Below are 12,918 nucleotides of genomic sequence, written 5' to 3' on the forward strand. Positions count from 1 at the left end.
ACACCGTGACGTGTGACTGACTGGTTGCCGGTTTCGAGATAACCGTAACCGGACGTGGGGAGCCGGAGCTACGATAGTTGGAAATCACGAATCATGAATGTGGGGTATCATGCGGTTGGGGTAGTGATTGGCGAGGATTTTATACGTTGTGCCTTGTTGTCTCGACGTTTGTGGTTGCTTATCAGGGCGTATCATATCACCGCAAGTTTGGATAGCCAAGCACGATCAACGCGCGGTTGCACTCGAGCCGAAAACATGGTCGAGTCACGACGAGTGCTGATCGCGAATCGAGGCGAGATCGCCTGTCGTCTCATGCGGACCTACCGTCAATTCCCGCAATGCTTGGGGCTCGAGACGTTGGTCACATCAGCATCGATCGAAACTGTCGCGGTCTACACGGAGGCTGAATCGAGTGCTCTGCACGTTTCGCTCGCGGACCATTCGCACTTACTTTCTGCGACAGGTCCACGAGCCTACCTGGATCGTCACGCGATGGTCGAGGCAGCGTTGAAGTGGAATTGCTGGGGCGTAGCGCCGGGCTACGGATTCTTGTCCGAGGATGCAGACTTCGCTGCGCTGTGCGAGGCTGGTGGATTGGTGTTCTTGGGGCCCACAGAAGAACAGCTTCGCCAACTAGGCGACAAAGTATCCGCTCGCGAGTTGGCGAAATCGGTCAACCTACCCGTGTTGCAAGGTACATGCGCGTCCAAAGATGGCTTGAACGAGATCCTCGCATTCGCGCGAGGCGTGCAAGCTGGATCGAGCATCATTCTGAAAGCAGCCAATGGAGGCGGTGGACGCGGGATTCGCGTTGTTCACCTCCCCACGCACGCTGTACAGCTAGAACGCGAGGTGAGCCAAGCGTACGAGTCGTGCATGCGCGAAGCCAACGCCTCGTTTGGCAACGGCACAGTCTACGCCGAACGCTTTCTGTGCAATGCCAAACACGTTGAAGTGCAAATCCTCGGCGATGGATCGGGCAACGTATGTCATTTCTGGGACCGCGAATGTTCACTACAACGTCGAAATCAGAAGTTGGTCGAAGTCGCCCCTGCTCCGTTTCTAGAAGCCACACTGAGGCAGAGCATGCTCGAAGCGGCACTTCGCCTGACGAAAGCGGTCAATCTCAGGAGTCTGGCAACTGTCGAGTTTCTGGTCGAACCGCAACAACATGCGTTCTACTTTATCGAGGCGAATCCGAGGATTCAAGTCGAGCACACCGTCACGGAGAACGTCACTGGATACGACCTAGTTGCACTCCAGCTGGCTGTTGGACTCGGTGCCCGTTTGCAACATCTCGGCTTACCGAGCGATGCTGCCACGACGCCTTTCCCAACTCGAACCGCGATCCAGGTACGCATCAACGCAGAGTCGTTCCGAAACCGCACTGACGAGACGATCCCCGAATCGGGAACCATCTCGTCCCTGATCTGGCCGCTGGGAGGCGATGTTCGCATCGAAACCGCTGCACATGCTCCGCATCCGACGTTGGGAAGGTACAAGGTATCTCCGCTCTTCGACAGCTTGTTGGCGAAAGTGATTGTCACTTCTGCAAGCTACGCTTCCGCCGTAGATGCGGCAAGGATCGCATTGCAAGAGACGCTTATCTACGGGCTCCGCACGAACAAGACGTTCTTGATGGCGCTCTTGCAAGACCAAGAGGTGAAACGAGGCACCCAGCACATCCATACGGTGCAAGCTGGATTCCAGCGATTCTTGAACGCGTCGAACCAGTTGCAAGCCGACTACGACGCACAGCACAAACGCACCGATAGTCTTGTAGGTACAGCCAGGCTTGACGACAAAGCCGACGAGTTCCACATCGAAGTGGGACAGCACGCCGTAAAGTCGCATTTGAGCGGCCTGGTGGTCAAGATCTCGGTGCAGGAAGGGCAACCAATTGCGCCCGGTCAAGAGTTGGCCGTGATCGAAGCGATGAAGATGGAGCATGTGATTCGGGCCGAAGCAGCGTGTGGTGGAGGCCAAGTTCACAAGGTGGTTGTCAAGCAAGGCAGTGTGGTTAATGCGTCCGATGTGATCATGCTCATTGATATTACCCAACTGACGGCTTGCAGCGCTGGAGCTGGAGAGAAAAGTACAGCTTTAGCGACCATGGATGCCACACCAGACGCGTCGGTCGCTCGACCTGAGCTGCAAGAGCTTCAAGAGCGTCGTTGTGCGAATTCTGACCAAGCACGCGCTGACGCCGTCGCCAAACGTCACGCGCGTGGCTTCCGCACGGTGCGCGAAAACGTCTCGATGCTACTCGACCAAGACTCGCTGATCGAATATGGCGATCTCGCGTTAGCAGCGCAGAGAGCGCGCTATTCGATGGATCATCTGATCGCCAAGACGAGCGGTGATGGTATCGTCACCGGCTTCGGCCGCATCGACGGGCACACGGTCTCTGTGATCCTTGGCGACTACATGGTGCTTGCCGGTACACAGGGATACCTCCACCACCTCAAGCTGGATCGCATGCTCACCGCTACACTGGCACATCCCGCGCCGCTGGTTTTGTATGCTGAAGGTGGTGGTGGTCGGCCAGGAGATACCGACTACCCGACAGCTTCCGGGTTGATGACACCGAGTTTTGCACTGATGGGCCAGGTGAGGGCGCAGGGAATTCCGGTGATCGGCGTGGCCAACGGTTACGTGTTTGCGGGCAACGCTGCGCTGCTGGGCACATGCGATGTTGTCATTGCTACCAAAGGCGGCAATGAAGCGTTGGCGCGCAGCAAGCAGAAACTGGGCCAAACGTCGATCGGTATGGGCGGCAAAGCGATGATCGAAGCGGGCGGCTTGGGTGTGGTCGACTCGGACGACATCGGTCCCGCAACCGTCCACGCTGAAACAGGTGGGATCGAAGTGTTGGTCGATCATGAGGACGATGCTGCTCTCATGGCAAGGAAGGTGGTGAGCTTCTTCACACAGCCTTGGATCGACCGAGCAAAGTGGAGCTATTCGCACAATGTGCAACTGCTGCGAACGTGTCTGCCACCGGTGGAGCAGAGACGTCGAGCATTCGACATGCGACGCGTGATCTCTCTGTTGGTGGACGATGCGTCTTTTGTCGAACTGGCACCTGACTGGGGCACCGCGATCATCACAGGATTTGCACGTATCCAAGGGAGTGCGACGGCGATTCTGGCCAACAACCCGATGTCGCCTCTGGGTGGGGCGATCGATTTCAACGCTGCGCTCAAAGCGACGCGGATGCTCAAGTTGCTCGCACGCACACGCGCCACCCACCTGATCAGTCTCTGCGACACGCCGGGCTTCATGGTTGGTCCACACTTTGAACGCACCTCGACTGCTGGTGGATCGTTCCGAGCGTTTGGCGACTGGTTCACCTCGGCTGCTGAATTCACCCAATCCGGCGGCCGCGTCATCGGTCTCGTTCTGCGCCGTGCGTTTGGGCTGGGCGCCCAAGCCATGCTTGGAGGTAGCACGCTCAGCAACACAATCTGCGCCTCCTGGCCAGCCGCCTCGCTCGGGCCCATGTCTCTCGAAGGCGCCGTCCAGCTCAGCATGAACAAGCAGCTCGCCCAAATCCAAGATGCACAACACAGGGCTGACATGGCGCACAAAGCGGTCGAGCAACTGTACAACAACGGCAGGGCCATCAACGTAGCCAGCATGGCCGAGGTGGATACCGTCTTGGACCCGGCAGAGACAAGAGACTGGCTGGGCAGGCTTCTCAAGCATGTGCTGGGCGAAAGGAGGCCGACGTACAAGGTCAGGCGTGCTCACAAAATGGATCCTCACTTGTAGGCGGTCATTCCACGATGCAGGATTTCACGCGTCAGCCCAAAGCATGTCATATTGACATGGCGCTGTGAACCATGTTCGCTGCTTCTTCTTGGGTATGTAGTAGTCATACACTCTAAATCATCATGAACCGTGAGTCGGTGGGTGTCACGAACGATGCACCAGAGCACGGAGCACAGATGTCACGCCTGGATGTCCTCTCGTACGAGAAACCTCGCACGTGACACCCGCCATGACTCCAGCTGAGGGCTCGGCCATGAATTACCTCGCACGTGACATCCAATGTACTCTCACCTTAGCCTGTGCACGTACCCGCAGGCTAGTTATCAGCTAGCCAGCCCTTACGCTCCTATCTGGCAATCCATCATCATCGTTATCTATAAGTCATTTTGTATACAAAGGTTATACATTTGTGACAACAGACGACACAGAACAAACAGCCACGTGTCTCAGCTGTCACATGGAAATTTCGCGATTCGAAGGCTCCGTGGTGCGTTGGTCAGTGTGGAGGTGCGCGAAATTTCTCGAGAGGCTCACGACGTGCGATTCGTGACTTGGGTTGACTTCCACGTCAGCTTTTGGCTTGCGTTGCGCTCGTGCATGACTGACGACGGTAACCGCATACGACTTGAACGCGCACGTTTGCAACTGCACGATCAGGATGACCTCGTAGGTCAACTAGGGAGTGCTAAGCGGTCGCATATAGCGAAGCCAAGGATCAAGAGCCAACGTTCTAGATTGCGCAAGTTGTCACTGATTTCCACCACTCACAACGCCGAAAAGATCGTAAGAGCTCGAGGTGATCAACAGCACGAGCTGATCAACAGCAAGAGAGGTGCGCGAAATGTACTGCTCACGAGCCAGCCTCCGTGTGCTGCTAGTTGCGTTGGTCGCGCTCTGCAGTACAGGTGTGTTGAGCTACCAGCCCAACCAGCAGTACTATGGTGCGGGTCGACGCATTGCCATGTCATCGATTCGAACGCTCACGCTGTACGCGGGGCGCATGAGCGCCTACCGTCGAACGTCGGCGCTACCACAACTGACGTGTGTCGGCACTCTGTGCTCGCACTACCAACCGGACGTCGTGCAATGCACGGCTATGGGCGATGAACAGTGGAAGTGCAGCGCAGATTTGCCTGCGACCATGCGCATGGGGCGCGTACAGGTAAGCTGCGAGGGGTACGATTATGCGCAAGATCCATACGTGCTCAAGGACAGCTGCGTACTCGAGTACACGCTGTTGCCCAGCGGAATCGGCCGTGAGGACGCCTGGCGTCGACACAGCGCGTCGACCGAAACGCTCGCCGAGGCGCTCTTCTACATGGTCTTTCTCGCCATCTTGGCGATGATCATTGTCAGCTTCATACGCGCCATACGTGCCAACCACGGTAGCGCGAATTCAAGCACCTCGCCCCGTAGCGGCCATGGCGGCGGATACGGCGGCGGCTGGTGGCCAGGCGGATCCAACCCACCTCCTCCGCCATACACACCCAAACCCGACCCCAACACTCCCTCCTGGCGCCCAGGCTTCTGGACAGGCCTCGGCCTCGGCGGTCTCGCCGCTGCCGCCGCCACATCCTCATCCCGTCCAAGACGGCCCAACGCTCCTCAATCGAGCTTATTCAACCCGGATCCCCACGCTTACGGCGTGCGCTACGGCGCAGGACCCTCCAACTTGTCCGGACGCGGAAGAGGATATGACGACAGCGACCACTCGAGCTCCGGTTGGAGGGAAAGCACAGGTTTCGGAGGTACACGAAATCGCTGAGTGCTGACTCCGACGTATCAACCGCACTCGCTCACGGATTTAACCTTGTACATTGCTGTGTAATACAAGATAGCACGCGTCGAAAAGAGCGGCGTGTGGATGAGAGAATGTGCACAACGTGCGCCGCGCCGTATGCCGCATCTAGGCGGTCGGCGGCTCAAGTCTGGGCCTCTGCTGGTGCTGCGCAATGCTGGATCTCCTCAACCTGTGAATGTCCTTCCTGGCTTTCCGGTAGTGGATGAATTGGGCGAGCACGATAAAGTCGAGAAATACAGTCCCCAAGCTGCCCACCAACCAGCTGAAGCTCTCGACGAGATAGTCGTGCTGCGTGCTTTTGAGCAAGATGCTCGCGACGTATGTCAGGTTGCCCGCGACAGCGAAGACGAAGAGGGCTAGCGAGAGACCTTCACATTTCGTCGTGCGGTTCTTGAGGATCTGAGGAACGCGCGACGACAGGTAAAGGATGGCGGAAAGCCAACCTGCGACCTGCGCGTCCCATCGCCATCCGACGGGTTCGGGTTCGGGCTTGGGGACTGGCTGGCTGTTGTCGTCGTCCGAGCCGTAGTGGTGTTCGGCGACCCACCAAGCAGCGACGCCGGTAGCGACGACAAGAAGAGCGGCGAGCGTGTACAGGATGAGCTGCGTGCGGAGTGACGATTCGTCGTCGTCGTCATCATCATCCTTGGAAGAGAGATCGTCGTCAATTACGCTGCCGTCGGCGATGAGCGGGGTGCGCTCGTTGGCTTCAAGCGAAGCCGAGATGGTCGAGATCTTGATGCCGCGGTGGTAGTACTTTCGGTAGTACCAATACTGGAAGATGAGGATGCAGTCGCAGGTGCAGTAGTAGAGCGCCAAGACAATCATGGTCCAAAGCAGGCCCTGGAACCAAGCGCCTGCAGCGTTGAGAGCATCACCTGCGAGCCAGATGATGACAAAGGTGATACTCAAGCCTTCGGCAGACTTGGAGACGTAGTTTTGGTGCATTTGACTGAAAGAGGGCAAAACCTGAAAAGCGGAAGGGCGTAAGAAATCGGAAGAAAAGAATGAAAAAAGCAAGAGAAAGAGAGAGGACGCGATTTAGAAACAGGGGTTTTGGAGCGACGAAGACGTACGGCGAATAGACAATTACCCAGCAAGCGATGCTGTGTTGATTGCGACCGAGAGGATGCGATGGCGCAGAGAAACGCAATGTGCAGATAGAGAAAGAAAAAGGTGGATGGCGACTTAGCTGATTGTTGACGACACGAGCCGGTTCACTGGAAGATTCTTGTTGAGACTCGGCAGCTGATAAGAGCGAGCATTACTTACGAGACCCTACTCAGCCAGCAAGAGCAGAGAAGGGTAGCAAGCAGAAACGATGTCAAAAAAAGCCTTACGAGATTGTCAGTAAGCGATGCGTAGAGAAGGACGTCTATGGAAGAAGCAAAAAAAAACAAAGCCACTCACCAGCCCATGATGGAGCTCCATTCTTCGCGTAGCTGCTTCTTGTACGGGGAATTATCATGCTTGGGATGTTTTGATGTGCTGCTTGAGAGAGAGTCGGAGCTAGATATCAAGAAAGACGAGGGTTGTGCAGAAGCCAGAGTCGCGAGAAGCAAGAGTGAAGCTGCGCTCGCGAGCAGGCGCAGCGCTGTTGAGGAACGATAGGAAGGCATTGGATGGTGATGGTCAAAATAGACTCAACGACGGTTCGCAGGCTATCTTGAGACGTGGATGATGGGAAAGGTGATGGATGATGATGGTAGAGACGGCTGATAAGCCGAGTTGGTTGTGTGTCAAGTGCGAGTCATAAGTTAGCGAACTTACTCAAATCCCACCAAAAATCGTCGAATTAACGTTAACTTATTCGCGATAAAGTTATTAGAAATCTTTTTCGGGATTCACGATCCACGATTCGCGATTTGTGCTTCTTCTTTTTTCATTTTTTTTTTTTTTTTTTTTTTCATTTTGGGTTTCGAATTTCGCAGCTCTGACTCGGTGGATTTGCTTCTAAAGTCTCCGTCCCCCACGCCGACACGCCAAACTATACTATACTCGTGACTGTACTATCCTATACTGTACTGTACTGTACTGTATTCGTGGTTGGCACGATTTCTATCGTAAAGTACACATTGGTGATGCACTTACTCACGACTTGCTCTCTCGGCGGTTCTTGGAGGTGAAATTCGCTGACCGTGACGCTCGTGCGACATCCGTGATTCTGGATGACCAGACTTGACGCTATCAATCATGACAATCATGGCATTTTAACAAGACTGCGATTCGTGATTGGACGGATTAAGTTACCTGTTTGCAGTGGCTGCATTGCGTTGTCGAGCTGCATGCATGGAAGCATGTAAGTTATGGCGGTCGGGTTTGTGATTCGTGATTTGCACGTTCGTGGTTGGGTGTTGGTTGGACTTGGTCGCGGGTCACGGGTTATGAGTAGAGCCTTCAGCTGTTAGGCCACCCTTCGAATGTGCAATACTACCATTCACGATTCACGATTCGTGAATCGTGATTTCTTTTCTAGATGCAACGGTGGCGTGTCGATCGGCTACTTACCACACGCACCGCTTCCGGCTATCAATCAGGACCGCTGCCTTGGAATCAAGAGTAAGGGATCGTCGGACATAACCAATCAAGCACTTCTGTATATCTGGCTGCTTGTCGAACGGATCGAGTTGTCTGCTGACCACCACATCCAAACTACACTACTCACACCACCTTCCACATCCAACATGTCGGCTCCTACCGGAAAGTTCATGATGTTTGTCACGTGAGTAGAACAAGAGCCAATTCGACTTAGTTGGCCTGCACTCCTGCTGCTACCGAAAGATATTTGCTGATCGATATGATTGCCTCTGCTCGCTCATCTGCTTCCGGGATGCATGGCTGCACTTGCACTCTTGTTATCCCTCCGAATAGCATTGAGGCCAAGGGCGCTGCTGAGGCTGACAAGATCATCGAGCTGCTCACAAAGGTGGCCGCACGCGCCAATTCGGACGAGGAGCCTGACTGCCACGGATACGTGCCCGGTCGCAGCCGTGATGACCCCAACACGATTATCGTGTTTGAACAGTACGACAACAAGGGCAGCGATGTGGCCACCGCCAAGCACTCGGCTGGCGTCGATTTCCAGGCTCTCATGGCCCAGGCCAAGGACCTGACCAACAAGGTCGACATGAAGTTTTTTGACTACGTGTGATCCGACTCACTCGTCACTCGTTACTGATCCACATCATCCCATCTTTGAACCTCTCTGTGTCAACAAAGCATATCCAACATGATTGTCCAAACGTGAAAGTGACTGCCATTCGTGATGAATGCCTTGGTTGTACGATTTCTTGAAACTTCCAAGTCACGAGTCACAGAGGCGAGAGGTGAGAAGGGAGGATGACGGGTGAAACATGTAACCATGGGAACACGCACGACGGAAACATGAAAATGGTGATCGGTTGTTAGATTCCATGGCAAGCGTCACATGGCCAAATGTCCTCGGTTGTCAAGCACAAGCACGAACAAAAGGACAAAGCGTGAAGAGTTCTATGCACGCGATGTTTGCGTAGATGTTTTTGATTCGTGATTCATGATTAGAGGAGCGCGTGACCTTTGAGCTCAGTCTTGAGTTAGACAGAGGCGGTTGACCCGTCAGTCACGAGTCGTGAGTCACGCACCGTTTGCATGGTTGGTTGTTCGAAAAACACGAGAATAGACGCAACTCACGGCCGAGTCGATCCAATATCCAACATTCACCTTTCAAAATTAACGATTCACGATTCACAATTCGTGATTCATGATTTTCTGTGATCTTCAAGCTTGACAGCGCGCCCCAAAGGATTTTAAAAAGGAAAAAGTTTTAGTCAAGTCACGAGACAACTTAGCTGAGCAAGAGAGACACACATCGGGCAGACCAGGAAACCCGACCAAGCAGTCACAAAGCACGAATGTGAGAGTCACGAGTTGCCCTGCTCACACTCACGACTCACGGCTCACGGCTCACGGCTGAGTGATTCAATTTTGAAATCGACAAGGCGCTCTTTTGCCGTATTTCATCATAATTGTCATCGCCATCGACATCACCATCACCATCGCCATCGCCACCATCCTCATCCGCTTTCACCCTTTTCACGCATTTTGCTCTCACTTTTTTCTTCATTCCCTCTGTCCATCGTATCACTGTTTCATGTGCATCGTCAGCACCTGATCCATTGCTTCCACTGGAACAGTCACAAGTTTCACCAAATTCAGCTCAAGCTCTCTCTGTCAGCAGCTGATCCATCTACATCTCATAGCGCTGTCGATCCTATCATTTCTCATCAGAGCCAGCAGAGCCCGCTGTGCATCACATCCAACAATGTCCGACAACCACATCGCTTCATCACAGCAGTATGCTACACCACCGAAAAAGGTAGTGCGATCCCAGACGTGGGACGAGTGCGACTCGCATAGCCTCACCGTCGCGTCGCCCTCGACTCCTCCGACCAAAGCCACCTCGATTCAAGGTGGCGACCTCTTCAAATCCAAGCAGCATGAGATTGATCATGTCCATGCACACCAGGATTCACAGCAGACTTTTGCTCAGCATCAGTCCGATTTTGAGGAATCGCGCGACAAGCTCGTCGACAGCATCGACACCACCCGTCATCTACTTGCCGACCTGCGCGACTTTAACAAGAACAAGCGTCTGATTCACTATACTTCTGCCGCCGGACCCTCTCGCCATCAGCTTGCCCAACAACACAGGCGCTCGCAGTCCAACGCTCCGCATCACAGCCTCGAGGAAGCCGACGCCGAGTCGCATCCTTCCTCTGTCGACAAGGCTCACCCTCCCGCACCACCTGCTTTGATGCGCTTAAACACCACAGGCGGCCACGCCAGCCTACCCAGCACCCCAGCGCGCGGCCCATCCGCCTTAAACCCATCCACACACCACGGCGACGACGACGACGATGACATCGACGGCGAGTCCGCTGACATGTCGGTTCTCAAACTCGACCTTCGCGTTGGCTCCATCGCTGCCAATCCGCAAGCGCTTGTGCGCTCCTTGGAGCGTTCCTCTGTCGCGCAGCTCCTCGACGGCAGGATGCAAAAATCTGAACGCCACCTTGAGAATCTCAAGCAGCGTCTCTTGGACACGCAGTCCAAGGTGCTGGTCACAGGCGATCTCAATGCGGGCAAGTCCACGTTTGTCAATGCCTTGCTCCGTCGTCCTCTCATGCCCACCGACCAGCAACCTTGTACCACCGTCTTCTGCGAGGTGCTCGATGCCTCCCACTTGGACAGCAGCGCCGAAGAGGTGCACATGCTCAAGCCAGGCTTCAAGTACAACTGCAACGACGATTCCAGCTTTACGCGTCACTCGCTTGCCGAGATCGAGCAGATTGTGGCCGAGGCAGAACAAGTGTCGCCCGAAGATGCGCCCATTCTCAAGTGCTACGCTCACGACACGCGCGCTGCTCAGGATTCGCTGCTCAAAAACGGCATTGTCGACATTGCACTCATCGACGCGCCCGGTCTTAACCGCGACAGCCTCAAGACTACCGCGCTCTTTGCTCGCCAAGAGGAGATCGACGTCGTCGTCTTTGTCGTCAGCGCCGAGAACCACTTTACGCTCTCGGCCAAGGAGTTTCTCTGGAACGCGTCGCACGACAAGGCGTTTGTGTTTATCGTCGTCAACAAGTTTGACTCGATCAAGAACAAGGACAAGTGCCGCAAGCTGGTGCTTGACCAGATTCGCCAGCTCAGTCCACGCACCTACGACGACGCCGCCAACCTGGTGCACTTTGTCGACTCGCAGACCGTGTTTGGCGCCGACGTTGATGCCGTGGTTGATTCGAGCGTAGCAGCGCCGGACACGCCATCTGAGGAGCTCGGTTGCAAGGTAGAGGGCGCTCAGCTCGTCCAACGCCGCGACTCGGAGAGCCTCAAGGCGTTTGCACGCCTCGAAGCTGCGCTGCGCGACTTTGTGCTGCTCAAGCGTGCCAAGTCCAAGCTGCTGCCGTCCAAGACCTACATGCTGCGCCTCTTGTCCGACATTACCTTCCTCGCCAAGATCAACAGCCAAGTGGCGCAGATCGAATTGGTCGAAGCTACCAACGCGCTCGAGGTGGCACGACCCGAGCTGGCGCGTTGCCAAGCATCGCAACAGAAGCTCGAGACGGTGGTCGAAAGTGAGGAAGACGAGGCGGTGACGGCGGTGATGCAAGAAGCGCAGCGCAAGTTGATGTCTGCGATCGAGCTGATCGGCAACGGCAAGCCGGCTACTGACACGGTGCAACTGCCAGCCTACCCGGGCGTTTTCAACGTGTGGGAATATGCGCAAGAGGTGCGACATGCGCTTACCTCTTCGCTCGAGCTTGCGCTGCGCTCGGTTGAGGACACGGCGCGCGGTACGGCTGCGCAGGCGGTAGACCGAGTGCAGAAGCTCGGATTGGCGCATCTGGCTGACGACCAAGCCGAAAAGCGACAGAGAATCTTTCACCCGGAGGCCATGTTTGCCAAGCGACGCGCGATGCCCGGTCTGATCGGACTCGGGCTGGGTGCACAAGTGGTCGAGGTGCAGGCGTCGGACTTTTTCGACGCCTACCATCACTTTACCATTGTCACCGGTGGCAGCCTATCACAGGATCCCAACGACAAGCGCAAGAGCAAAGGCAAGCGCAGTGACGACGAGATGAGCTTGGTCTCGTCGGTCTCGTTGGGTCTGGGCGCGCTGACGCTGATGGGCGGCAAGACGCTGGGGGTCAAGACGGCGATCGACGCGTTTGTGCGCATCTCGGATCTAGTGGGCAACCCTACGGCTCGACGATGGGCGGGACCCGTGCTGGCGGTGGTCTCGACGGGCCTGGTGGTTTACTTTATCTACGATTTGCCCAACAGCATACCGCGCAACGTTGGACGGAGCCTCAAGTTGGGCTTGGAATCGGGCACGCTGCTGCGCTGTAACACGAGCGATTCTCTGACTGCACTGCGCCAAGATGGAGAGCCATCGTTTACTGCGGTGCACTCGGCACGCGTGGGACGCGAGACGCGCAAGGTGCTACGTCTTGCCTCGTGGGACCTGCAGGAGCGCTTCCGCGTCGCGATTGCTCAACGCAGGGCCCAAGTGGAGAAGCAGGAGGCCAAGCAGGCGTCGGCCAACCTGGCGATTGACTGGTTCAACAAGACAACGTCGCGCGTCGCCGACATACGCGGCCGGGTGGACCAAGTCAAGGGACTCGAAGGCTGATGTGGCACGTGGTGGCATGATACAGTCACGAGTAGCTGTTGGATCACCCCTCTTGTGTTTGTTGTTGTTGGTATTATGCATTGTATCTTTATTTTGTCCATGTCCGAGTGGGTTGCCATCGTAATTAGTAAATGAAGGTAGTCGTGAGTGCAGGCCGACTAAGTCGTGA

General features: G+C 55.4%; 5 protein-coding genes across 5 annotated transcripts; 4 read left to right on the forward strand and 1 right to left on the reverse strand.

Moving 5' to 3' along the window:
• Positions 1–255: 255 nt before the first annotated feature.
• Positions 256–3,774, forward strand: UMAG_11593 (uncharacterized protein; the record flags this gene model as incomplete). Its single annotated transcript, XM_011394199.1, has 1 exon — positions 256–3,774. The coding sequence occupies one exon, from the start codon at positions 256–258 to the stop codon at positions 3,772–3,774; it is 3,519 nt and encodes a 1,172-aa protein (XP_011392501.1).
• Positions 3,775–4,615: 841 nt separating this feature from the next.
• UMAG_11594 (uncharacterized protein) lies at positions 4,616–5,539 on the forward strand (the record flags this gene model as incomplete). The annotated part of the gene is made up of 1 exon (XM_011394200.1): positions 4,616–5,539. One exon carries the CDS (start codon positions 4,616–4,618, stop codon positions 5,537–5,539), a length of 924 nt encoding a protein of 307 aa, XP_011392502.1.
• Positions 5,540–5,680: 141 nt separating this feature from the next.
• UMAG_12321 (uncharacterized protein) lies at positions 5,681–7,194 on the reverse strand (the record flags this gene model as incomplete). Its single annotated transcript, XM_011394220.1, has 4 exons — positions 5,681–6,544; positions 6,669–6,681; positions 6,848–6,853; positions 6,986–7,194. 4 exons carry the CDS (start codon positions 7,192–7,194, stop codon positions 5,681–5,683), a joined length of 1,092 nt encoding a protein of 363 aa, XP_011392522.1.
• Positions 7,195–8,283: 1,089 nt separating this feature from the next.
• On the forward strand, positions 8,284–8,726 carry UMAG_11595 (uncharacterized protein; the record flags this gene model as incomplete). Its single annotated transcript, XM_011394201.1, has 2 exons — positions 8,284–8,297; positions 8,447–8,726. The coding sequence occupies 2 exons, from the start codon at positions 8,284–8,286 to the stop codon at positions 8,724–8,726; spliced, it is 294 nt and encodes a 97-aa protein (XP_011392503.1).
• Positions 8,727–9,875: 1,149 nt separating this feature from the next.
• Positions 9,876–12,749, forward strand: UMAG_06008 (GTP-binding protein; the record flags this gene model as incomplete). The annotated part of the gene is made up of 1 exon (XM_011394083.1): positions 9,876–12,749. One exon carries the CDS (start codon positions 9,876–9,878, stop codon positions 12,747–12,749), a length of 2,874 nt encoding a protein of 957 aa, XP_011392385.1.
• Positions 12,750–12,918: the final 169 nt, after the last annotated feature.

Source organism: Mycosarcoma maydis, chromosome 21, assembly GCF_000328475.2.
Source record: "Mycosarcoma maydis chromosome 21, whole genome shotgun sequence".
Lineage (NCBI taxonomy): Eukaryota > Fungi > Basidiomycota > Ustilaginomycetes > Ustilaginales > Mycosarcoma > Mycosarcoma maydis.